General features: G+C 35.1%; 3 protein-coding genes across 6 annotated transcripts; 1 reads left to right on the forward strand and 2 right to left on the reverse strand.

Moving 5' to 3' along the window:
* Positions 1–2,557: 2,557 nt before the first annotated feature.
* On the reverse strand, positions 2,558–9,635 carry LOC131628435 (uncharacterized). Of its 2 annotated transcripts, none has more exons than XM_058899269.1 (5): positions 9,206–9,635; positions 9,053–9,114; positions 8,131–8,218; positions 3,514–3,613; positions 2,558–3,417 (listed from the first exon to the last, which is right to left on the reverse strand). In XM_058899269.1, exons 1-5 carry the CDS (start codon positions 9,346–9,348, stop codon positions 2,737–2,739), a joined length of 1,074 nt encoding a protein of 357 aa, XP_058755252.1. In that variant the 5' UTR covers positions 9,349–9,635; the 3' UTR covers positions 2,558–2,736. The 2 variants fall into 2 exon arrangements, with proteins under 2 accessions (XP_058755252.1, XP_058755250.1); XM_058899267.1 differs by having other exon boundaries at positions 3,514–3,616.
* A 4,876-nt stretch (positions 9,636–14,511) lies between these two features.
* On the forward strand, positions 14,512–18,767 carry LOC131628436 (uncharacterized). 3 transcript variants are annotated; one of them, XM_058899271.1, is made up of 9 exons: positions 14,515–14,842; positions 14,929–14,988; positions 15,097–15,150; positions 15,484–15,534; positions 16,320–16,382; positions 16,551–17,153; positions 17,401–17,472; positions 17,725–17,981; positions 18,534–18,767. In XM_058899271.1, the coding sequence occupies exons 1-8, from the start codon at positions 14,672–14,674 to the stop codon at positions 17,956–17,958; spliced, it is 1,308 nt and encodes a 435-aa protein (XP_058755254.1). In that variant the 5' UTR covers positions 14,515–14,671; the 3' UTR covers positions 17,959–17,981; positions 18,534–18,767. The 3 variants fall into 3 exon arrangements, with proteins under 3 accessions (XP_058755255.1, XP_058755254.1, XP_058755253.1); XM_058899272.1 differs by lacking the exon at positions 18,534–18,767 and having other exon boundaries at positions 14,512–14,842; positions 14,935–14,988; positions 17,725–18,235; XM_058899270.1 differs by lacking the exon at positions 18,534–18,767 and having other exon boundaries at positions 14,518–14,842; positions 17,725–18,235.
* Positions 18,768–23,101: 4,334 nt separating this feature from the next.
* On the reverse strand, positions 23,102–23,695 carry LOC131628452 (uncharacterized). Its single transcript, XM_058899293.1, has one exon. The coding sequence runs from the start codon at positions 23,693–23,695 to the stop codon at positions 23,102–23,104; it is 594 nt and encodes a 197-aa protein (XP_058755276.1).
* Between the last annotated feature and the right edge of the window lie 3,773 nt (positions 23,696–27,468).

The raw sequence follows: 27,468 nt of genomic DNA on the forward strand, positions 1-27,468 counted from the left end.
TCTTATATGTTAAAACTAAAGTGTTTCTTCCTCATTCACCTGAAATTTGTTTTGACCTCATAATTTTGTTAAAGAGTTTGGTGAGTCGCTCAATGACTCTATCTCTGAAAATTTTCCACACTTCAATAAATATGTTGAATCGTTCAACCGCCTTATTGTTACTCATTCTTTTCAACACTTCTTTTACCTCTTGTTTTTTAATCCAATTATAGTAATCGTAGTTTCGATCATCTTCTTTAATGTCGAGCATGTTAAAGTCTAATGAGATATTATATCCTCAATTAAATAAATTGTAGAAAATGTCTTCCTTTATATCATTTTCTCAACCAAGATTTTATCCTCTTCATCTTTAACACACTTCACTTGATTTAAACCTCTTGTCTTTCTTCCTCTTCACTCAACAAGCATATAGACTTTTCTCCCTACTTGGTTCCTAAATATTGGTATAGTCCATTAAATATTTGGGTTCATGCTTCTCTCAACCTTTTTTCTCTTTCTTAGCTTTTTTATACTTTTTCCAAGTTTTTACTTTTTTCCACCTAGATCATTCTTTAAAACTTGCATCCATTTTTTACTGTAACTTTTCTCTGAACACTTTTATTCCACCATCACGATTCTTTACCAACTTTGGTCAAAACCTCTTGATTCTTCCAACGTCTCTTTAGCTACTTATTTAATCTCTTGGGTCAACATGTTCCACGTATCGTTTGCACTTCCTTGTAGCTGTCTAAACTCTCCCTCCAAAATCTTGTATTGGAAAGTCCCTGATTTTCCACTCTTCAAATACCACTGATTGATCCCTAAAATTCTCATATGACTTGTTCTCTTTTCTCTCCTCTTCCTCTTGAATCTTACATTCATAATCAATACTATATCAAGTTGTTAAGTTTTCTCTAGATATAACTTTATAATTCAAACATATCTTTCTGTCTTACTTCCTAGTAATAAGAAAGAAATTCATTTGAGAACATGACATCTTAGTATTATGTGATAATATGTTCATCTCTTATCCTAAAACATGTATTAGCAATAGTAAAATCAAAAGCTGACGAAAAATCAAGATAAATTTACCCTCTGCCTTTGCTCCTTACATATCCATTTAGATCTCCTCCTAGAGAAATATTATCTCCTTCAGGTATATTTTGAAATATGCCTTACAAATTCTTACAAAAACTTACTTTAAGGTGTTTTGTTGACCCAACCTAAGGTGCATAAACACTAATAATATCAAAGATGTCTTGTTTCATAATAAATTTCAAATTTCTTATTTGATCTCCTACTATTTTCACATCCATAATATTCTTCTTTCACTCTTTGTCTATAATAATCTTCATCCCATTTTTCGAACTAACTTTATCGGTGTACCAAAACTTAAGTGTCTGTTCACTCGTCCACTTAGTTTTTTGTAGGTACATGAAATTGATCTTCCCCCTAACAACAGTGTTAACTATTTCCCAAAAAAATTCAGCAAGTGAACTTATATTGCACATATCAAAATGAGATTGTTTTTAGAGGGGTTGGTTTAGATAGTTTTGATACCGTGGGATTGATTAAATTCTTGTCTTGGGAGTGGTTCCTCTCTTCCTCCCAAGTTAGAGATTCGGCTCTTTGGGTGAATTGGTGTGTTCATCCGGTGTTGTGTTTTTGATTGTTGGTGTTTGTTGTTTTGTTGGTAGGTTGGATGGTCTTGTTTGGTGTGGGAAATGCCATGGCTTTTCTCTCTTGTAATTGTGGGTTAGCACCCCCTTGTGCTTGTTTAATATATACCTTCTTTGTTTATCAAAAAAAAAAAAATTAATCATACTCTCATGAACTAACTTCTTTACTCAAACTCGTTCATGGTAATGTTGAAAATCCTGCTTATTTTTTATTGCATCTAAGCATAAATGCATCGACCCTTACTCTTTTGACATTGTACTCGAGCCATACATTGCATTGCTTACAGACAACGACCTAACATCCAAATTATTAGGTATCTGATATATGTCATAGAAATTTGACAAAATTTTACGTTTAATTGTTAAATGTCTAACATAACTCTCTTCTTACATCAAAATTTATTCTTGAAATCATTAAGTGTATTAAAAAATAAATTAGTTAGAGTCTTCAATCAACTTTTAACCATAACCAATTTTGAAAAATCAATCTACTCAACTAATTTTTGTCACGCCAGATCAAAATACACGCTAAAATACAAAAATATGAACAGCATCCTTGCATCTTTACGCATTGGGTATGAACTATGACTATTTTTTAATCAAATAATCTAGTTACTACACTCACTAAACGTGTGAAGAAGTGGATAATCTGGAATTCGATTTCAGACTCCTACATAATAATATATTTGCAGCTAATTGTGCTATTTGAGACTACTTCTATTCAAATGTCATATTATATACAACCGGACTCATTATGGTCATTCTTAAATAAATAGATATGACAATTGAACCGGTGATACTTTGAAATCATGATTGAATCGGTAACAATTGAACCGGATTAGTTCTTTTTGTTCAACCTCATTTAAATCAAACAATGATTAAACTGAAAATATAACTAGTTCACGGTCCAACTAATTCAATAATTCAAAAAATGGATTCGTTCAGATTTTTCAAGACATTGTCAGACTTCCATTTTGACTAATTCTAATTTTACATAACATTTTCCTTGAATGATACAACACAGCATTTAGATTTCTTCCATTCTGAAGAAGAAAAATTTTAACTACTAAATCTGACCTCATAACTGCCCTACATACTCAAGAGAAGAAAAGTGTTTGTCTATGGTGTTGAGAGTTTCTTGATCAATTTCAGTAGCACTGACCAATTTCGGTAATGAAAAATCCAATTCTTTTGCTGGTGCAACATCACCTTCAGCAGTTTGATTCTGATGCATTTCATTGTCTGTAGCTTGTACCATGGCAGAGTCTTCGTCTGAATTGAAAAGCTGTAACTTCACCTCCAAGCATGACTGCAGATCTTCCTCACTTCGGGCTTTATTGATTTTGTCCATAAGATCACTGATAGCAGATAACTTTTCAGTCCTCTTTCTCTTATTCGAAGATTCATTAACTTCATCGATTGGTTCATTGCTGTCACCATCTACAGCACGCTTCTTAAGCTTCTTTAGTCCCTCGTCAACAATTTTTTTTATTCTTATTCTCGCACCATCGCTCCTCGTCGGATTTGACCTTAACTGCATTTTTAACCCAGGGATCATGATCTCACTGTTCTCCATTGGAGTAGGATTAGCCTCAGATACGGAGGACGCGTTATCATCTGAATGCTTCACGGATAATACTTCTTCCAGTAAATCTACATTTTGCATGTATCGATCGAAAGCTTCATTTTCTGCTTCAACATTTTGCTCTTTGTATTCCTTCAATTTGGAAAATCTCCACTCATTTATTGCTGCAGCATCCTGTAATCACACACAATGCTGTTACTTTCAAGCAACATACAGCTTGATACAAAAAGTTTTATACTCAAACAATCTAAGTTTATAGTGTGTCTGTACCTTTCTAGTTAGCGGTTTCTTTGATCTAAGTGAAAGATGCAAATTATTGAACTGAGCAAAACTATTTGAAAGTTGTCGGAGTGATGCAACTCTACCTGCACTTCTGAAATAAAAAGCAAAATGAAATTTAGGCAAAAATAAAAGAATCTGAGATGCTGTAAATGCTGATTCTATAATTAAACCAATGAAGTAATTAGAAGGAAACGTGGAGGGAACTCGAAGTTCAAATAAATCAAAAATTACAGACAAGGTTTAAATCTCTAAATTTTAGAGATTGATATATCTAGTTACAAAAGGTACAGTTTCTGTTTTCTATTCTACAGGGACGAGATATCAACCAAACCAAATAAAATCAACACTCCGTCTCGAGCCTGAATATGTCATTTACATCAAACTTGGAATTTTTATGGTTCCATTTTTTAAAAAAAAAACTTTCAAATTTTTCATTCCATTTCTTATCCAAATACCCTTGATTAGTTTACACTATTATAAGCCACTTAGCAACAACTGTTGTAGTGGGAAAGATAAATTACTTCTCTCTTAATTAAAGATTGGAGAAGATGAAAAAACAATAACATAAGCCAATAATGAGTTTCAATTATTTGGAGTGTAATTTGAAAAGTAATTTAGGGACAAAGGTAGAAGATGTATTTCAAAGCCAGACAAATTTAGCAAAAATGTCTAGTACTCGATCACTACAATTCACAAATAAGGATCCGTTGTTTAGGTAATCACAAAGGATCAATTCTAAGAATAAAGTAGCAGCTAAAATACATGCTCACTATAGGTTGAAAAAAGAAGAAAGAAAAAAACAATGCAAGACAAACATGTGTTTTTGAAGGGTAAAAAGGTAAATATATCGAGGGTTTAGATGAGAAACCATCTCTACATGCTTAGTTTCTTTTTGCAAACCTGGGTTGAGAGTAATATGCAAGGTTCTTGACTGTAAAATATCAGTATCAGATAACCTACTTTTTCAAAACCTCAAATCTTTGGTCCGGTTAACAAAGACACACTATGCATTTGTTGCCAGATATCAGTAGTAAGTTGAGTAGCAAGAAGATTGAAATGCCACTCACCTAAGTGGGGCATGTCACTAATAACTAATTGAACATCATGAATATTAGTCTATAAATCGATAGTTATTAGGAACCAATCCTCAAAACAGTAAAATATGGCAAGAAATGATCAAAAAGGAGACGGTATAATTAATAAATGTGATTGAAGAAATTACAGACAGGAAAACACACAAATCTGCTACATAGCTAGGCTCTATTAGGAAGCTAAACTAGCTAGATTCTCAGGAGTGATCCTTTCAGATATACACCTCTATTAATAACGAAAAAGTCGTGATCAGTCTCAACCGCACTCCCCGTGTCACCAATTCAGCTCTACTTACTTTTAGATTTGGAAGTTCTCAACTTACCCCTTCTAGAATAAACCGGCCAAGTTCTGGACCCACTAGCATTATGATGGGCCAATTGCTCACTTAGACCTTTACTAGCAGCTTGGGTCCAACAATACTCCCTCCCCTTCCACTGTATTAACACTTGTAGCACCTCCTTCCCTCTCCTCATGATACTCTCTCATTGCCTTCTTTAAAAGGGGCACATGAAACACTAGATGAACCTCGGAAGTAACCGGTGGTTTGAGCTTGTTCGCCACAGCCCCCATCCTTTCTAGTATTGATACGGACCATAATACGTTGAAGCTAGCTTCGCAAAGACATAACCGACTGCAGCCTGTGGTTCGGAACTTAACAAAAACCCATTCACCTACCTCAAAACTCTTGTCTCCTCTCTTCTCATCAACTTGAGATTCCATCCTCTCTTGAGCACCTAGCAATTGAACTTGCAACTATCTCAAAACTTCGTCACGATCTAGTATGTGCCTCTGAACAGCCTCCGCCTGCGTCTCCCCGTGCAGCCAACGCGAGATAATCGGAGGTTTCCTCCCATATCTGTTCTGGGAAAGGTAGAGGCTGCAGCAACCATGGTAGTCAAAATTGCATTCCAACTCGTAGGATCTTGCAATTTTACGATCTTGAAGGGACTTTGGTGATCCCGTGAAAGTGAAATTTTGGATTTGGGTGGAGGCGGTGGGATCGCCAGGCAAACACGTATGAGCAATGGGATTGTGCGTGTCTGCTGATTCAGTTCATCTTCATCGCATTTATGGTTTCGCAGGTCGGGTTTGCGACCCGGTTATTTAGTAGCAACGGCTAGGCTTCAAAAACACTGAAAATGGGTTTTTTTATGCTGTTGTAACCTGCACCAATTATTTCTCACCCATAATCACAGATTCACAATTAAAAATTAAATCCTAACTATATTCTGAAAACCTTCCCATTACACCCATTAATTTTTTGAAATTTCCCAATACAGCCACCTAGCCTATTCAATTGTTAGATTATTTGCATTCACTCTCCCTCTCTCATGCGCTTTAAATACCATGGAGTTTTTTTGGTTGTTTTTGAATTTTGTTTGATGTTCCTTAATCTGAGTTTGTTTGAAGTATTTTGGGTGTGATTTGAGGGTTTTTCTTGTAATCCGTTTCACCATCCCCCAATTCACGACCTTGTGACCCCTCCTTGATCCCGTGTAGGATCTAGAATTTGACTACCTTGGCTATGAGGCTTGCTTTATTCTCCTTGGCAGTGCTTTGAATCTCCAACGTGGATCATATTACAGACAACTTTGTTCCCAACACTGCTACTTTTGCTTCCATAGCTTCTGTTGCCTTCTGTGGCATTCACCTTGCGATCAAGAGACTAAGTCACGCTGATCCCAGCAGATCATACCAGTTTGTTAATCAATCCTCTAAACGGTAAAATATATGAAGAAATCACCAAAAGGGAGACTGTGTGTTATTAATGAATGCTATTGAAGGAATTACAGAAAGGAAAACACCCAAATCTGCTACATAGCTGGCTCTTATAGGAAAGCTAGTGCCTCCTATTCATAACTAACCAGCTAGATTCTCAAGAGAGATCTTTCCAGATATGCAACTCCTCTATTAATAACAAAAAGTAGTGACCAGTCCCAACCTCACTTCCCACGTCACCAATTCAGCTTTCCTTTCTTTTGGAAGTTCCCAACTTACCCCTTCTAGAATATATCAGTCAAGTTCTGGGGCCACTAGCATTATGATGGGCCAATTGCTCATTTGGACCTTTACTAGCAACTCGGGTCCTAACTGTACATTTAAAATTGTAAAGTACCGTTACTGGGGGCGGGAACCCCGTCTTTACTAATGGTTGTGTACATATAGGGGGGATACTTGAGTGCAACCAAGTATGGCTCAGTATGTGTACTGACATTAATATTGCACATGTTTAATTGTACAAGAACGGGTCAGCCAGCCACACAACACCACCCGGTATGTTTATATGAAACTAGGGTTTTTTCCAAAATATATTAAGAGAACCGGGACATGAACCCCTGATACTTGAGATACAATGCGACATGGAAAAAATTTAAAATTCCAGATACGATACGGCCAAGATAATTTAATTTAAAATTATATATATTGCACAATATATAAACATAAGTAGCATAAAAATGATAATAAACTTCCCATGACTGAAAATGATCAAAACGAATGACAATTACATATCCTTTCTTCACCATTTATATAACAAAAATAACATCATTTGTACTATTCGAAAAACATTTAGATTTCATAGAATTGTCTAACATTCACTACTTAATAATTATCCGAAAAACATTTAGATTTCATAGAATTGTCTAATATTCACTACTTAACGGTGTCAGTCTTCCCTCCCCCATTCCCATATCTTTTCACAAAGAGAAGCAGATGAAAAAGAGACGCAAAGAAAAGAGAGGCATATGGAACAGACACGTAGAGAGAAGAGTAGCAGATGAGAAGAAATGAAACAAAGCACATAGAAAGATGAGGGGAAAAAAAGAAACAAAGCATACACAGTGAAGAAAGGACACTCTTGGGGCGGCTGTGAGACAGCTGCGGAATGGGTGTCAAACCCTAGCTTTTTATTAAACAATTATGCGTGTTGTTGACTCTAGTCACTCCATTTATATTTCACTTTATTTTAATCTAAAAAATAAAAATCCTGGAATCCTCGCTTCTAATAAAAAAATTAAAAAATCTACTTTGTTTGGAGTTTTTCATTTGTGTGCCGTAGTGGTGCCATTCAGGTGTATCTCGTACACAAATAGTCGTATTCAAATCATACTGGCCACATTTTAAAAAATGATTTAATTGTGAGATACTTTCCTGATATGTATTGGGGCGTATCAGACACGTATCAGTGTCGGATACATGTCAGACACCCATACTACAAAAAAGGGCATATTACATTTCCTATTTTAATAATAGAATGATGTCAACCAAATCAAATAACATAAAGAATAAAAATGTGTATGCGCTGTTGCTACTAAATAGCATGATTTCCGTGAGTAAAATACAAGATAACTGTAGGTACTATACTACATACGATAAATAGCAATGCTATTCCGCAGAAAAGAAAATATTGTTCCTAAAATATATTTTTCTTTCAATAAAGCCTACTATGTTTGAGATATAAAACTAACATAAAGAATATGATCTAAATGTAGGGTGTTGATCGGCACAACTTACACTGATGGAGGTGGTTCAAAGGATTTCCGATCAAGTGGGGCAGCACCAGTAGATGGAGTGTTGTCAGGAATTGTACTGGCTTTTAACACTACAATCACCATATAACATGAAAAAGAGGGGGTGGGAGATGAAAAGCTGTTAGAATCATTCTATTACGGAAAACATTAACAAACGTAAGAGAAAGTAAACAAATACTGTAAATCTTGCAAAAGGATTGAAGATTCGCTGAATAATTGCATCTTTTTTGGTGTTACATTTTCTATACTTGCCTTCAAAACCAGTGTTGGTGGATGGCGGTCCATGGCAGAGAGCAAAAACCCTGCCATACCGGCGGCGTTGCAGCACCGTTATAGCGGAAAAACCCGCAATATCGATCGGTATTTACCATTGCGGCGAGCCCAAAAACCGCCATGTATATTCATCATAGCAGCCATGACGCCGCTATTTGATAACACTTTTCTAAACTCACATCAAGTCTTAAGGATAAGGCTCCTTTAAAGTGGGAATGTCTTTAAAATACCGTCAGTTACAAGAATTCGAGAGTCGATACACCCTTTAGAGGGCCGCTTTCCAATTTCAAAACATGTAAGCTAGCCAATAAAATGCGATTGAAGTATTATATGATCATTTATCATTTTTTTAAAATAAAATATCAAATATAGACTTGGTCCACCAAAACCTTTCCAAGACCCGGCTCCAAAACACAACCCTAGTGTTTGGATTTCTATTACATCTTGGGCATGTTAGCATCAAAACTAGGAGAATCCAGACACCATCAAGAAGATAATAAAAAGAACATAATTCAAAACAAAAACAAAAAAGCACCAACAGCAGAGAACAAATGCGATATTATTCAAGTAAGATTCAGCTACACAATCGATTATCAACCTGAAATGAATCACATAAAAAGAACCAAACTCACCATGAATAGGACACGGATTTTGATTCCTAGAACAACAACTCTTGCATGACTCATAAGGACACCTACAAATAACATGAATCAGAATCAAAACAAACAAATATTCAAAATCAAAGTTCGAAAACAAAACAAGTTTATGATAATAAAAATAAAGACCTAGAACGAGCAACATTGCCACACTGTTTGCACTTGGGCTTATTCTGACCGCGTTGCGATTTCGGCGGCATTGAAGACATCGGCGATCCCAAACTTAGGGTTCCCACCTTCGCCGTCGAACTGTTACCAGGCGCCGTCGCCATAACCGCATAAATAACACCCCTTTTCGATTTTCGCGCTAACAACACAGTTCAGAGGAATAAGAGAGTTGATTCAAAATAAGATGAAAATGATAATCTTCTTTGTTTTTTTGAAATTATGAGAGTAATCTTTTGAAAGAGAGTGTGGTGAAGAAAGAGGGTGGAGTCTGTTTCGGCAATTTTACGAAGCGTTAACCCCCGTGCGTCGCGTTATAGTCCCTGCGAAGCTGGGGTTTGTAAGTTTGAAGGGGAGGAACTGATGTTCGACATTGTGATTTTGTACTAAAAATCAAAATTAAAATGCTACGACTTTGCTTAAATATGAATAAATGAAAAATTTTAATTGTACTTTTATTAGTACTTTATTTTATTTTGTTATTTTGTTATCTCTCCAATAAAACTAGTTCTTCTACTTTTATTTAACCATTTCAAAAAAATGGGTTAAGTATTATGATTGTTTGAAATTTTTTAAGATTTCATTTTATTTTTAGGTAATTTAATACTTAGATTCAGATGTTTGATGTTTGAATTTGAAATTGAAACTCAAATTTTATATGTTATGAACATTAATGATGTTAAAACTAAATTAGTTGATTCAATTTCGGTCCAACTTGGTTTAGAAATAGGTTCTACGGTGTTATCTATGTCGTTGTTGCTATGTCGATTGTCATTTGGGCAGCCTTTTTGACTCTAACACTTCTATCCACCTGAATCGAACCAGTTAACCCCAGTTTAGGTTTCACCACCTACCAACCAAATTTGGTGACCAAAAAAAATTTGTTATAGCCAAGTGGTACCAACATCTCTCTACACATAGGCAAACAACATTTGTTGGTCCGAGTGTAAATTCACTCCACATGAATATTAAGACTGCTTGAAGTTCCAACGTAATCAATCCCTTGAACTATCGACATTTAAATTCCAACACTCTTACTACTCAATAATAAGAATTTGAGAAATGGTGGTCGAACTATTTCCAAGGCACCTTTCTGAATCAACCTTCCTTTAAAGGTTGTCAACTACTCTTTCGACCTTGCAGGAATTTTTGGCAGGCAAAGCTAGTATGTACCTACTATGTTTCAATTAAATTTCAATTTATTTTGACTGTATATCTCAACTTTCTCATGTACCTTTTTTGCAACCGATGCTTAAGAGGAAAAAGTCAAAGGCGCGACCGTTGTCACTGATGGCCAAGAAAACAAACCTAAAAAGATAAATTTTGCCTATTTGTTTCTTTATTAAATTTGGCATAGTCTTATATCCATTTTTCCTCTAGAGTCGAAAGAGGGGTCAAAGTTCTCCTACTGCTTTTACACAACCCAAGAAAAAGAAAATCTCCAAAACTAAACAAGCACAAGTATGCACTTACAATTTGTGTTTTCTTTAGCTTCTAGTTTCGTCACTATCAGAGATGATTATTTTTGTCTTCCTTAGGCTACATCAAAACAATCAGAGGATCAGGTCGAGGATGAAAGCTCTGACAGCAGCAAAGAGACTCAAATATTTTTGAAACCAATACCCCGACCAACCTCTAAGCAAGGTGTTGCCAAAAGCAAGATAGGTACCAATCAAAAAAGCAAACTTGTAAAGGATGACGAACCTCTGACTGGCGAACCAGCCAAAGAAGCTAACAAAAATCCAAGCCATCATATACCTGTGGATAAAAGCTAATCACTCAAGCCATCATATACCTGAAGAGAAGGCTGTAAAGAAAGCAGGAAACTCCAGAAAAAGGAAATCCAGGCGAAACAAACATCACAAAAAGGATGTGGGTTTCTCAGTTACAAACAAGAACAAAACAGTCATGAAGGATATTGTAGAAGGAAGTGAGTTGACTCACTCAGCAGACCATGTCAATGTCAATACAGATGTCTTAACATCAAAATTTGCTGAGAGCTCAATTATGCAAATTGAGACAAACAAAGCATCCGGGATTGATGAATGTTCTTCAGTAAATAGTCAAAGAATCATTCAAAGGGAAATCACTGCTCCAAATACTGTCTCAAGGAAGGTATTCATCAACAGTCAGGATCCCCTGAGAAAGAAGATTCTAGAGATAGACCAAGTCTCAAGATTCTGGATGGAAAGAGCACTAGACTCACAGCCTCACTTGAAAGATCAAGAAAGCAAGGAGAGCAAGATTCTTGTAATCACAACTGAAGATGCTAAGCTAATGACAGGTATGATTCCTACAAATCTGTTGAACTGGTTTAAATCAAGTTGGACACACCTTGGTGTATCTCACCAGAATATAGAGTGGAATGTCGTAACCATGCCGTACTACATCAAAAACAAGGAGGAGGACAAGTGGAACCTCGTGCAAAAGTCAACTATTGATCTAGATATTACCAACAAGCTAGATATTCAGGGGACTCTCAGCTGACATCCCACCATAATAGCACTAGTGTGATCACAGAGTACAATTTTCCCTCAGAAACAGGTTTAGAGCTAACTCACAATGTTGAGATGCCTCAACAATCTCGGTTCATCTCTCTTAAAACAATACCTTGCCCACACACTCATACAGTAGGGACTAACCCCGTAAGAACCCTGAATGATGCAAGTATGCAAATGGTACACCTGATGCATATTAAAGATGATCCTAACAAGAGTGACGAGCAGTTTGAAAACTTGCAAATCAAGTTAGGACTCTACATCCTTGAAGAACCATAGAGTCAACAAAAAAAATACAGGTGGAGAAGACACTTCTGTTGGCTTTGGCAACATTTGTGGCCAAACAGGGGGATAAGTAATAATGTCACCCGAAAACAACAAGAATGGTGGTTGTGTGTGATCAACAATTCTAATTTGCTTATTTTTGTGTTGATCTGTCTGTGCTTGTGCTACTCTTGTGGCTGTCTATTTTTGTCTAAGCACTGTGTGCATACTGGTGATGTATGCTGTATGTTTTGTATTAGCTTGCTTTATTGTGTTTTGGTTATCTTGTGTCCAGTGTAAGTTTTTCTCTGGTATGGTGTGACAGGTTGTTTTAGCCAAAAATTTGCCAAAGGGGGAGATTGAAGGTGTTTTCATGTTGGATGCATTATTGGTAAAACATACCCGGTGTATATTCTTTTATGCAGATTGTATATGTGTGAAGCTAATACAGTTTTTGTAGTGAATGTCATGATCGATGTCATGACATCTGTGTATGACAATAGGAGCTGTTGTTGTTTATTAAATGTGTTTCCAAATTTATCCTAATTATCAGTTTAGGAAACATTTTATTGAGTGCTGCATATTTCGTCCAGAAAATCCTGCTGACAGCACATTTTGTAACAGACAGTTGGCGTGTGAATTAAGTTAACTTTGTTAACCCTAATGTGTTTCTTAAAAAGCCCACGGCCCAAGACTGCATATAAAAAGGATTGCAATCCTAGTTTGGAACGCAGACAAAAGATTTTATTTTGTGAAGAACTATTGTTCTGTAACTGTCTCGTGTGATCCAAGCTATCATCTTTGATGATTGCGTTGGAATTAGTTTGTGTTTGTGTAATGTCACTCTAAGCTTTTAAGCACGTGTGTGTGTCTCTTGATTGAAGCTTTTAAGCAGATCAAGGTGTGTTTTTGAAGAGTGTCTTCTATTTGTAATAGTTTAAGTGTTTATGTGTAATCACTGTTGTGATTGAGGGAGAGTGAAATGGAGATATTCCATATCTAGGTCGAACCTAGGTAGAAGGGTCATTGGGTAGTGATTAAGTGAGAAGTTGTAAACGGGGGAGTTTAGCTTTGAATTGATACTACTGATAGTAGACTTCATCCCTGGCTTGGTAGCCCCCAGAGTAGGTTGTTTGAACTGAACTGGGTAAACAATTATGTGTGTTCTTTACTGTTTTTATGCTGTTTTGTTATTACTGTCTGTGCTGCGTAATTGTGGATGTCATAACATCCAGTTTGACATCGAGCGCGTGTTACTAGAATTTTCATTAAGTAAAAAAATGAGTCGTAGCTTAGTATGACTCGATGTCACTTATATATAAGCACGATGTCCGAATTCAGTGTGGAGTCTCCTAGCGGGAGTTCACCTGTTCGTCAATAGAGCTTTAAATTGGGTCTTCATCTATGTAACACCGACATCTTTGAAAAAAGGTGTGTCCGTGTCGATATCGGATGCTACACCAACACTTATAATTACGTTTAATTTATTTATTTTTTAAATTATTATCGGTGTCGCTGTGTCAGTGTTGGAATCGTCTTCAAGGTGTCTTTTTTTCATAGGTCTTCGTATTTGGCTGGTCTTATTAGTCTATTTGAGATGCCCGGAAAATTTTATATCGATGATGACAACAACACACGTGGATTGTGTTCTGCAGTAGTAAAAGACAGAATCACAGTAGAAGCGGGCAAATCCTTAAGGCCCTGTTTGGTAAAATTAGCGGATGAGGTGATAAGTTAGCTTATAGCCGATGGTTGATAGCTTGTGACTGATGGTTGATGACTGATAGCTTATAGTTGATGAGTGATGACTAATAGCTGATAAGCTAATTAAAGTGTTTGGTAAAATTAGTGGTTTAACTAGCTGCTAAATGTAAAATGACATAAAAAGACATTTATTAATTAATAACTAAATGCAAATTTAAAATAATTAAAATTTATAAGAGTATTAATGAAAAAATGATAAACTATAAGCTATAAACTAAAACGCTATTTAAAATAGCGTCCGAAAAATAAACTATAAACTAGTAAAATAAACTATAAACTCGTGATGAAAATATTGTTATCAAACATGTCTTTTATGATCGTACGAACTTATAAGTTATAAGCTCAAAATTACTTGTCAAATAGAGTCTATGTCCTCCATATAATGTGAACTGTAGTCCTTCGAGCATGTTAGTTTTTCCTATTTTACGAGAAGAGAAGGACTAACTTGCAATTAAATACTACCTCTGGTCCTATTTATAAGAAAAAATTTCATTTTTAGATACATTGAATAAATAATGTATCTAGACAATATGTTGTTTAGATACATTATTTATTCAATATATCTAAAAAGAAAATCTTTTCTTATAAATGGGACCCGAGGGAGTAACATTTACCACATACTAGTACATGAATGACCACCTCTATATAATTTATTGGGAGAAAGACACACACTTGAAAGAGAAGTTGACTATGTCTATAGGCCCGTTATTATTTTCTAGTTTCGAAAAGTCAGTGGTAGTTACATTATGGTTGATGTATTTGTCGGCAATAGACTTATCATATCCACTTAACTATTTTTTTTAATTTATTCAATTCAATTCAACCAATCAACCCCCTATTACTCCATCACTCATTTCAGATTCAGACTCACAGTAATACTCACACACAACACACTCTCTTTAACATGGACGGTCTCATCAAGGGCTTGATCGACGTAACTCTCGGCGGCAACAACAACGATCGCGATCAAGATAACAACGACGATGATCGTCAATCACGAGACGAACGATCCAGATCCTCTTGGGCGGAGGTCGTTTCCGGAGATCAGGATTCCGATCACCGTCCTCAGCCTCAGGTTAGTTAATCTGCAATTCCGATCCGTTCTCGATCTAGTTTTACTACCACAATTACGTGATTGCGATTTGAATTTTTTTTTGGTAGAAGCAGGAGGAGTGGCAATCCGAAGATTCTAGAATATCCGGTAGACCTCACCACTACAAGGTTCTTTTCTCTCACATTTTCCGTTCATTCCTATATATTCTGATTCTCATTCTCAATTTTATCAAAAACAATTAATCTTGATCGTTAATTATTATATTATTATTACAGAAGGATGAAGTAGAACCATGGCAAAACGATAGTAACCGTCAAAGGCCAAATAAGGTGAATTTTTTTATCTATTTTTCAATTGAGCCACTGTCACCAGAGGTTTTAAATAACTTTCCGACCGCGTAAAGGCTTTTGCGATTTCGGTCTGTATAGGTGTTGCGACGCTGATTGTAGTCGCGAAGGTCTGAATTAACCACAAGTTGCTCTTTTTCACAAAAATAGTGAATTTTTGTGGTACGGTAACGGACCGTTTTTTAAAACCTTGTCACAGTGAGATTGGTTCCACGGATTAGTCTATACTTGGGTAAAATATTGAGTTTTCAAACAAAAGTTTAAATGTATCGTTGATGTAATATATGCAACTCTGTATACTGCATTGTTTTTCAGGAGCAGGAGTGGGAATCTGAAAGGTTCAATTCTTCCAATAGACTGAACAAGGTTCTTAATTTTAGTTAAACAGATAGCAAATTTTACGCCTTTGTGTTTCTTTATTGTCCTTGACGGATATATATGGCTGCATCTTATTTTAGTTTTCAAGTTTTTGATTTATGTATTCAAGAGATTATTACCACTTAGTGTGTGTTTGGGTGTTTGATTAACTTTAACAAATGTTAGTTTGAATTATATTTTGTGAAACTGATTTTGTTAATATTGAGTTTAAAGTGATTTAATCTATGTTTGGATGTATCTTTTCTAAAAACAATTTAAAACTTAATGTTATGTTTTTTAAGCTAAGGAAAAAACCACTATTCACTTTTAGTTGAATAGAAATTTGGAAATAAAATCAGTTTGTGTTCAATCAAGGCGACTCTATTGCTCAACCATCATAGTAACAGATCAATCATAATAAAACTTAACAGTTTGTTGTATGTTGTTAATTGGAGTTGATGTGGCATGAGAGACAATTTTTGATGCTGCACTCTAATGGTCTTGCTGGTTGGTTCATTTATATAGGGTTATGATCCTACCAATTTATTGTTTGCTGGTTAATGCTCTCATTTTGACACTCGCCCCGATCGAAAATTCTCTCTAATGCATAATTTATAAGATTGTCTTCGGAGAAAATTTTATGAAGAAATAAATATTTATATACAAGATAAATGGTCTACTGAAAATTAGGTTTCATGAGGGCACGACAATGTTTTCAAATATGCATTGATCAATCTATTTTTCTTCTTTTAATGAGAAGAAGTATGTAATGTGCACACTTTTTAATTTTGCAGTCAGATGAAGATAATAACGATGGATGGCAGACTGTTGGCAAACCTTCAAGACAGACACACAAGGTTTGTAATTTCATTCAATTAAAATGTGTTAATACTGTTACAAGGGTATCTTCTACAAACTTTACTTATGTTTGCTTTATTGTGGAATGTGTTCTGTAATCAGTTCTCAGCTTTTTATGCTGCATCACATTCTGAATCTGAATGATGGATTTTACCAACTTGATGTAGGTTCCAAAGGATAACTGGAACAGCTATAAACTTCCTTCTGATGAGCAACAATACTCCAATGAAGTTGAGGTTGGTGCTAGAGTAGAGCCCTCAGAAGATGAACTCGCTGATCTATCAAGAGCTTGTGAAAAACTCTGGGAACTGGATTTAAATCGTTTGGTACCTGGCAAAGACTATGAAATCGACTGTGGTGAAGGGAAAAAAGTTTACCAAAAGGATGATATGGCGCAGGGGAGCTTGTTTACATGGGTTAGTGATGATGTATTCCGAAAGCCTACTTATGCTCGATTTCTTTCACTCTTAGATAATTACAATCCACATCAAGGATCTAAGGAGGTTGTCACATCTGAAGAGAAACAAGAGCAAGCTTCTTTCATAGAGGAAATTAGTAGAACAGCACCGATTAAGTATCTTCACAAGTTTCTTGCATCCAAAGGAATCACATCAGGGAGTTCCCAAGATTTCAAAAGATTGTTGACCAGTTTGTGGTTTGATCTTTATAGCCGATGTGGAACTTCTGGTTCCTCTTCTGCTTTTGAACATGTTTTTGTTGGAGAAATCAAACAAAGCAGTGAAGTTTCTGGATTTCATAACTGGCTGCAGGTATGACCTCTTATTTTTCTGTAAAAGACATTAATTTCCCCTCAATTACACATACCTCCCTTCTATGATGTAAAAGTCAAGGGGGTACATGTGTCATTTAAGCATACTTTAGGGGAAGTAAGTGCAACTTAGCAACTTTCCTTCCAGTGATGTTCTACTTATATTTATTTTGATTCTTCAATTTATAATTTTGATTTCATTAGTCACTATGTGAATTATTGACTCATCTGTTGATATGTTTTGGCAGTTTTACCATGAAGAAGCAAAGGGAACAGTTGATTATCAAGGCTATATTTTTCCCCGTCGACGTGGTGAAACTGTGAGTGATCGTTACATTTTTGTGTACTAAAAATAAATATAGGAAAGTAATATACTTCATACGAGCTAAACGTCAGATAAAGTTTAAAGTATTTCAACAAATTTATTTTCCTGTAACATCGATAGCCTTTGTAAATTTTCATTCATAATCTCATTTCATTACATGTAACTCTTTTAGGTAGTTCTTGTTTGCTATTATGTTTGTGTACTGTAGCTACATTATTTTTAATGTTGTTTGCTATGTAACTTGCAGCCTGACTCTGAAACCCAGCTTCTGACACTTCAATTTGAATGGAATGGTGTTCTGAAATCTGTATCAAGCACTTTGGTTGGAGTGAGCCCTGAATTTGAAATTGCTTTGTATACCCTGTGTTTCTTCGCTGGTCAAGAAAATAACCACATTCAGCTTGGTCCATATGCAGTCAACATCAAGTGCTATCATTTAGGCAATCAAATTGGATCTGTTTTCCCCATTGCAGATTCATGAATGTTCAATTGCAAGCAATGATGGTAGTGTTTTCCCCCCTTTGAAATCATGTCTTATTCATATTTGGTGTACCTTGTAGCTCATAGCTGTAAAAGCAACAATACCAGATAGATCTACTAGTACATGGTAAAACAGTACTGAGGGGAGTATACATGGTAAAACAGTATTGAGGGGAGTATACATTTGATACGTTTTTATTTTTATCTTTGATGGTTTGCGATTTTTTGGTAATTCAGAACCACAATCCATATATGTTATTGTGTATTATTGTTAAAAATGTTCGAGTTTGCTGGCCTGAGTAATCTTAGTGCGAGATAAATATATATAGCTATTTGAAAAGTGTTCTAATTCTCAGATATCTAGTTCATCATGCATAGTTACTGAATTCATTCGCATTAGCCATCTAATTTTTGAAAAAACACTCACTTTCTTGATTAGAACTGTAGAAACATCTGCCATAACCTCCCCTCAAATATTTGATTTGCAATTTACTTCAAAGGTGTTGAACCTTTATTAGGAATTGTGTTTAAATAACTTGCACATAACTAGAGCTTTGCTTTTTCAATTCGTTACAGGTGTGGTGTGTATTTTTAAGCAAGCCAAACCATTATTTGGAGATTCAAATTCAATGTGCTGTACAAATCTTTTAGATCAGCTGTGTGTACCGCAACTATCATATGATGCGTTAGTTTAGTTGGTATAATGTAAGACTTTGAATTTGTGTTTTATGGTTCAAATCATAGTCATATCATTATATTATTATTAGAGGAGTAAAAAAATTCCAGCCCTAACAATTAAGTCTTTATATGTCCCTTTTTTCTAGGCCTTTTACCGATGAATATTTTTTTCTCCATATTTCAAAGCCTTTTAATATTTTTGTTTTTTATGGGACCTAAGTTAGGGTCCCAAAATATAATTTGTTTGAAACTAAATGATTTGAAAATTAAACGATTTTTTTAAAAAATATAAAAAGTCGACTTTCTGAAACATGAATTTTTTATCGAAAGTATTAAAAGTCGACTTTTTAAGAAAAAATTGATTTTTTGTCGAAAAAATATAAAAAATCGACCTTTTAAAAAATTAAACCGATTTTTTGTCGAAAATCAAAAGTCAATTTTTAACGGTAAAAAAACGATTTTTTTTCGAAAATATAAAAAAATCAATTTTTCCTAAAATATAAAAAGTCGATTTTTTCAAAAAAAAAATCGATTTTTTGTCGAAAATATAAAAAATTGACTTTTTCGGCAAAAACTCAATTTTTGGCAAAAATACCAAAAGTCGATTTTATTGAAAAAAATCCAAGTTTTTCTCAAAAATATAAAAAGTTATATGAAACGTTGACTTTTAAAAAAAATGATTTTTTGTCGAAAATGTAAAAAAATCAAATTTTTTGAAAATTTTTGAATTTTGTCGAAAATATAAAACATCGACTTTTCCGAAAAATAACTGATTTTTTGCCGGAAATATAAAAAGTCGGTTTTTCTGGAAAAAACTTGATTTTTGTTAAAAATATAAAACGTCGACTTTTCCGAAAAAAACATTTTTTGTCGAAAATCTAAAAAGTCGGCTATTTTGAGAAAAATTTGTTTTTTGTCGAAAATATAAAAAATCGACTTTTTTCGAGAAAAAAATAATTTTTTGTCAAAAATATAAAAAGTCGACTTTTCCGGAAAAAATTGATTTTTTTTGTCGAAAATATGGAAAGTTGACTTTTTCGAGAAAAAGTTAATTTTTTGTCGAAAATGTAAAAGTCAATTTTTTCGAGAAAAAACCGATTTTTTATCGAAAAAAGTATTTTTTTTTTGTAAGTATAAAAAATTCGAATCTTCCAAAATAAAAAAATGGTTTTTTTTTCAAAAATAAAAAAATCAATTTTTTTATTAAAAACAAAAAAGTTATTTTTTTATAAAAAATATTTTGTGAAAAAGTGTGGGCCTTGAGGCCTTACTTAAATTTTTTGGGCCTTTGTTTTAGGACCCTATTTATTTTTGGGACATTTAAAAATTTAGGCCACTTATATTTTAAGGGCCTTAATATTAGACCATATCCCTTTAAATTGACAGCTCTAACTATTACTAAAAAAACAATCTAAACATAAAACTAAATAAGTTATTGTTATGGGTCCTAATTCAGTCTACTTATAAACTGATAAAAAAGTAAATGGTTATATTGAGAAAAACCCAAGGCACTTCACATGTTGGTTAAAATTGGTTAAAGATAGAGCAGTTTAAAAAAAAAAAGAGTGACAGCTTTCACCTTACAAAATAATTTTATAGAGATGGATTAAACCAAATTTTAATTGTATTTAAGACTCATGAACCTATCAATTCAAGTAGGGGTGTGCAAAATATCCGGTTTTGATGTCCAAATCCATAACCAAACCTAAACCACTTTTAAATATCCGGATATAATTGAATGGTCATTAACCGGTTTAGTTATTAATGGTTTGGTTATCCATTTATATAATCCGGATATAATTAAATGGTTATTAACCGGTTAAATTATTTTGGATTCGGTTATAATCCGGTTATTATCCAAATCCAAATATTTTAATTCTAAAAATATTAATTTTTTTTTGAAAAAAAATATTTTTGGAAAAAATAATTTTTAAAACTGGATTTTTTAAAAAAACCGGTTATATAATCATAACCAAATTTATAACCGGTTTTATAACCAGTTTTGATTAAAATGTGGTTATGGTTATAAATCCAAACCATTTAAATGGTTTTAAAATGGTTATGATTTGGTTTTTGAAAATAACCAACCATGAACACCCCTAAATTCAAGTCACCCACTATTTACACATGCGCATCAAGTTCAATAGTACTAACCATAAGAGAGTGTATTTAAAAAATTAATTCTCAAATATTGACAATTTAGACCATCTATCATCTATATCCACACACCAAGCCTAATGGTGTTGGACATGAAAGAGTGTATCAAAAAAGAAAGAAAAAAAAATCTAATTTCACATTAATCGATCGATAGAGTCTAAAAGTAATTTTATATAGAGCGTCACCTCTTGTTTTACAGACTAATTTTTGATTTTGTAAAAATAAGTTAGACCAAACATTATTTCTACTAGTTTACTAGTTTAGTCCATATAATTGTAAGATCTTGAACACGTTAATTGGTAATTTGTACGACCTTACTTCGTGGTGGCAAAGTGTTTTTTTTATACAAAAGTGAGTTGCAATTTTCGTTATGACAAATGGGTGCAAAAGTAAAAACAAGTAGATGAACTTAATTTAAAGAAAGCTTTTAAAATTTCATGAAATAAACAACAGATATTGTAAAGTTTTTGTTGAATAAGTATAGAACTCAAACTCAAATGAAAATGCCGGGAAATTAAAAACTTAGAATTAAAAATATGAAAATCACGGAGCTGTCGGAATTGAATTAGGAGTCCCGAAGATGAATTTGTGGGAGGTGTCGTAATCAGGATGAATAAATGATTGATAAGTTATGAAGACGCCACAATCAATTATGGAAGTTTTGGCCAATATGTCAATGTTTAGTGCCACGACAAATCTATAAGCTAAAAATATAGTTCTGAAAACTAAAGAGAAAATACTCTCAATTTTTACTCATATTTTTTTTATTAAAATTTCTTTCTTTTATATCGAAAGATTAATTTCACGTTAAAAATAAACAAATGAATTAAATTAATCTAATCAATCATTACTAACATTATTTATTATGACACAACCATTATCTTTTTTTTTGCTGCGTATGACACAACCATTATCAACAAACTCATAATGAGTAGAAGAAAGAGTGGTAAAAAAAAATGAAAGTTATAGAAAGACAAAATGTTTTTAAGGTTCAGAAGGAAAAAGGTGGTGAAATGGAAGAAAGAAGAAAAAAAAGAAGTTATATAGGGTTTGAAATGAGACACTTTGTTTTGCTTTTGAAATCAAAACAAGTTGTGTTTTGGTTTTTATTTTAAATTTGTTAATTAATGATTTTCTTTGTATTTTAATGCGGTTAATTATTGTGTCCCACGACGGTCTTGGAAATTGAAATCATGACAGTGAATACCCACATGTAAACTAATTTGACGGCTAGGTGGTAGTGGTTATGATGATGATGACGTATGCGGACTGCCTTGAACAATGTCGAGAGTTTACTAAAACACCACATTTCTTTCCTATTGCAAATATTTACCTACAATTTCAGCTTATTTTGCTCCCTTTGAAGAGATGAAATACAAGAATGATGTTTTTGGTGTTGAAAAATTGATTGAAAATGAGTGAAATTTTTTCAAGGGTTTTGGAATGGTTTCTTGTTATAGCATGAAGACGAAGATCATGCAAGGTGGCGTTTTATCAACTTTTCCGCCGGGTATTTCTAGAGATGCTTCTACAGAAATATCACTGACTTGTTATTTCAATCAGTTGATTGAATAACAAAACCACATAAATGAATGCATGAGATAATTCAAAGATGAATTTCCGGATACACCCAAACAGTATAAGAAGATGTATCTCTGGACATTTTTTAAAACTGAGGTGAAACTAAAAAAAATGATCATTGACGTGATTTTGGATGCGTCCGTAGATGCATCTCCAGACGCACGAAGGGAAATTTCGAATTTCCAAGGGTGTGGTATGCACATAAGGGTGGAAAGAGCATTTCTGTTAAGGTATGTTTGTTTTAAGTGAAATAGAGAAGAGAGAAGTTAGTGAGAGAGAATAAACTTCTTTTGTTTGGTTTGGAAAGAAGGAGAGAAATTAATTTGATGTGGGTTCCATGCCTTTTTCTTTTCTTCTCTAAACTAGGAAGAAAGAAGAAAGAAATGTGTTATAATTTTATGTTTCCTTTATTGCCCTTGTAATTATGAGCTAGGTAGTATGAAATGAGATCCATTTGGTTAATACATTCTCTATGAAATTTCACGCTCTGAAGGCAAAAGGTAATATGATATTCACTGCAAATTTTAATGTAACGTTTTTTTTATAAACTTTGCATAATTGAATTTTTAAAATCATCAAATTAATTAATTATTAATTTTATAATATTAATTTTTTTATTATATATATTTTTTAAGGAAAACGATTATTATTAATAATCAAGCACAGTTACAAAACAAGCGACCCTTAGGGTCCAGCTATATACAATCTCAAAGACCTATTCCACAAACTTATGCTACTAACATTTGAGCTATTCTTTTCCTATACTTTGGGTAAACCCATATTCTATTCACAATGAGCTCAATAATCTTTTGAGCTGTATTTCTATCCTTATATTGTTGCTGATACACTTTGTCATTTCGTTTCTTCCATATCTCATAAACCGTCTCCACAAGGGCCATTTTCACGATGTTGCTTCTCCAATTCCTAATGTTGCACACTTTGGACAGCCAACGAAGTTCCTGATCCCATCCCTGTACCTTGTGCTTCATGTTAAGCCATCTAAGTACCTGCTCCCATATCTCCTTAGTTTCCCTGCATTCAAATAACAAATGTTGTATATTTTCAGTACCCTCACAGAAAACACACTTTAAGTCAGTTTGCACACCAAACTTCTCAAGTCTGGTCTTGGTTGCTAACCGCTTGTTGCAGGCCAGCCACATAGTGAACACTGCCCTAGGCCGGGCATAGTTTTTCCTCATAAAAACTCTCCATTTAACCTTTGGATGTTTTTCCAGAAACTCAAGATACAGCTTTTTCATTTTGAAACCTCCTTGCTCAATCAACTTCTTCCACTGCTCAAGCTGAAGCACCTTTGTTCTCATTTTGAAGATGCTTCTTATGATCCATGATCCATTGTCTTTGATTTCTGCCTACATCACATCCTCACTTTTGATATAGTATCTATGAACCCACTGCACCCACAGGGAGTCTTCTTTACTAGCCAACTTCCACATTAGCTTAGTTAGACAAGCTTTGTTCCAAACTTCAAGGTTGATCACATCCAACCCTCCATTGCTCTTTGGACCACACACTATATCCCATGCAATTGGAGATTTCCTTGTGATTTCTCCTTTTCCTGTCCACATAAATGACCTACACATGGCCTCCAGCTTCTTAGTAACCATTTTAGGTAGAGGCAAACAACTCATCCAATAACTAGCTATGCCAAACACAACACTCTTAAGTAATTGCACTCTCCCAGCATAACTCAATAACCTTGTACTCCAATGCTTCATCTTTACCCCTATTCTGTCAGCTATCTCCATGCAATGATTATTTGAGAGTTTTCTACTTTGTAGTGGAATCCCCAAGTATCTAAAAGGCATCTGCCCTCTAGTGAATCCAGTGATCTGCTCAATACTCAGTTTTTCTTCTTCCTTCATTCCCCCACAGTATATTTTGCATTTATTAAGGTTGACAGTCAGACCCGTGGATATAGAGAATTCATTGAATTTGTCCATCATCTGTTGGACAGAGGCAGCATCACCCCTGACAAACATTAAAAGATCATCTGCAAAGCTCAGGTTCACCAGCTGCATTTTGTCACACTTTGAATGGTATCTGAATTCTGCCTTACTCTTCAAGTCATCCACCTTCCTATGCAAATATTCCATGATCACCACAAAGAGTAGAGGAGATATAGGATCTCTCTGCCTCAGTCCTCTAGCAGCTTTGATGCTCTTAGTAATCCTCCCATTAATCTTGAACTGGTATGTCACTGTGGTTACTGCTTGCATCACCCATTTTACAAACCTTTTGGGGAAACCTATTTCAGTCATTATAGTTTGCATTGCTAACCAATCTACTGAATCATAGGCTTTCCTTATATCCATTTGCACCATGCATCTTGGACTGCCACTCTTCCTGCTGTATCCTCTAATCAATTCATATGCCAGGAGTACATGGTCCTGGATATTTTGGCCAGGCACAAAAGCTGCTTGATTTTTACTGATAATGCTTCCAAGCACACTACTCATCCTATTTGCCATGATCTTAGAGATCAGTTTATACATAGTAGTACAACATGAAATAGGTCTGAATTCCTTTATATTGTTTGCCTTATCATGCTTTGGTATAAGGGTGACAAGGTTTTGTTAAATCTGCTATCCATTCTACCCTCCTCAAAAAACAGCCTCACAATCTCTATAACATCACTTTTTATTACCTTCCAAGATTGCTTGAAAAACCTTGCTCCATATCCATCTATCCCTGGTGCTTTAAGATCTCCAATGCTCTTTAGAGCTTTTTCAATCTCACTGACCTGGACAGGACTGCTAAGCATGGTTCTTTACTCCCTATTCAACTGTTTGCCTCTCCTCATAGCACTAATATCTACACCCTCTAGATTGGTATCAGCAGTTCCCATGAGGCTGGTGTAGAATTCCAACACCTCATTTTCCATGTCCTCTTTGGTCACACATATCTCTCCATCCTCCTTTACAAGTTTGGTAATCAGCTTCTGTTTATCTTTGCTTCTTATGGAAGAATGGAAGAAGGAGTTGTTTCCATCTCCCTTCCTAATCCATTCCACTTTGGCTCTTTGTCTAAGCACCTCCTCCTCTAAGTCACTGAGCTTCAGGAGATCCTCAGAGCATTTTCTCTCCTTAATAATCAGATCCCTGTTCATTTTCTCTTGCCTCACCATATTTTGAACCTCATTCAGCTCATCTCTTTTCTTCTCAATCTGACTCTTGATGCTTAGCAGTGGCCTATTTAACTTTTTGAGAACTGACTGAAGCCTCATCAATTTCTGCCAGAGTCTGTGCCCTCTGTCCCCTCTAATCTGCTCATGCCAACTTTTAGTCACCTCCTCATGATAACCTACCATGCCAGTCACAACATTTATGAACTTAAACCCAGTTTTTGGTCTGTCCAACACATCACCTTTTATACACACCACAGCATGGTCAGATACCCCAGGTTCCAACATATGCACTGTCTTGTCCATATTCTTTTGAATCCATTCTATGTTGCCAATTACTCTATCAATACATGAGTATATAGGGTCCTCAGTATGTTTGTTAAACCATGTGAACCTCTCTCCTTTGCTTTCAATTTCAAACAACCCCTTATTCTCCATCATATCTCTTAGGTTCTTGAATTCTTGTTCCTGAACTGCTTTGCCACCTATTCTATCTTGCATGCCCAGAACATTATTAAAATCTCCCATTGCAATCCATGGTCCCTGATGATTCCTGCTTATATTTCCCATATCTTTCCATAACTATTTCCTTCTATCTAGTTGATTAGAGGCATATATTGCAGTGATCCAGTGCATAAATCCACCATCAGTATTGTACACCCCACAATGCATCATCTGGTCAGTCATGGATTCCACCTTTACTATTACTCTGTTATCATCCCATAACAACCAGATCCTGCCATTCTCATGCTTACTGTAATTGTCAGTAATATCTTCCTGCATCTTTCAGCTTTATCTTTTTTGACCCTTGTTTCAAGTAAGATAGCAATACTAGGCTACAACTTCAAGAGACGGGAGTTAATCTCTTTTTGCTTAGCTGCTTTATTTAACCCCCTAACATTCCATGACAAAATCATAATTCCCCTATGGGGTGCACCTTAGGGTCATTCCATTCTCCTAATGTGCTAAATCCATTACTTTACTGCTAAAAATTTGCCTTATAATATCAACTTGTTTAGGATTCGTACCTTTTGCTCTGAGCCCTTTGAGTACTTCAGTCCATTCTCCTCCATCCTCTGGTTTGTCTACCATCACTCCTTTCTTCTGTGGAGTTTCCTCAATCGCAGCTTCTTTGCTCTGCTCAGTGATATCTGCTTTGCTTGCACTAGCACTCTTTTGCGCAGTTTGTTCATTGCTTTGTTGACCTGTTTCTGGCTTCTCATACTCTTTCTTTTGTTGCCACACTTTCACATAGGGTTTCTTTTCCCTTTCACAGACATGCCCCACCTTTTGACACCGTTCACAAAACTGGGGCCTCCATTCATACTCCACTCTTTGTTTTCTTTTCTTCCCATCATAGTTAATAACTATTTCTTCACACAGATTTTGCGTTACATCAACTTCCACTAGGATTCTTGCATATGTGACTCTTAGTTTTGCTGCTGTGCATTCATCAGTGAACATAGGGGTTCCTATGATGCTACCAATCTTGCTCAGACTCCTCTCTCCCCACATGTGCAGAGGAAGTTGGGGCAGTTTCACCCAAATTGGAAGCGTTCGCAACATATCCCGCTCCATAGAGAAGTCCGGTCTCTAATCTATGAGCACCATGGGCATGTTCCTAATCGTATATGGACCCTTCATCATGACCTCTTCTCTGTCTGCTTCCGTCTTGAACTTCAGGATGAAGTACCCTTCATCATTATAAAACATTTCAGGGAGCTTTACAAAATTCCATTCCTTTGCCATGTAGTTCTTTACTGCGTTCATGCTCAGGTTTCCCCCAATAGCATACATGATGAGTGCGGTGTCCCAAAATCGGATTTCAGTCGCAACATCTTCTTCTTCAATAGTCGCCTCCGCCACTCCCTCCACTATCTTGGGTGCTACATATGTAATTGCTTTCCCATTCGCCGATTTCCGGTTACCCTGTATCACATCCACCCACAGTTT

The sequence above is a fragment of the Vicia villosa genome, unplaced genomic scaffold (genome assembly GCF_029867415.1).
Source record: "Vicia villosa cultivar HV-30 ecotype Madison, WI unplaced genomic scaffold, Vvil1.0 ctg.000455F_1_1, whole genome shotgun sequence".
Taxonomy (NCBI): Eukaryota; Viridiplantae; Streptophyta; class Magnoliopsida; order Fabales; family Fabaceae; genus Vicia; species Vicia villosa.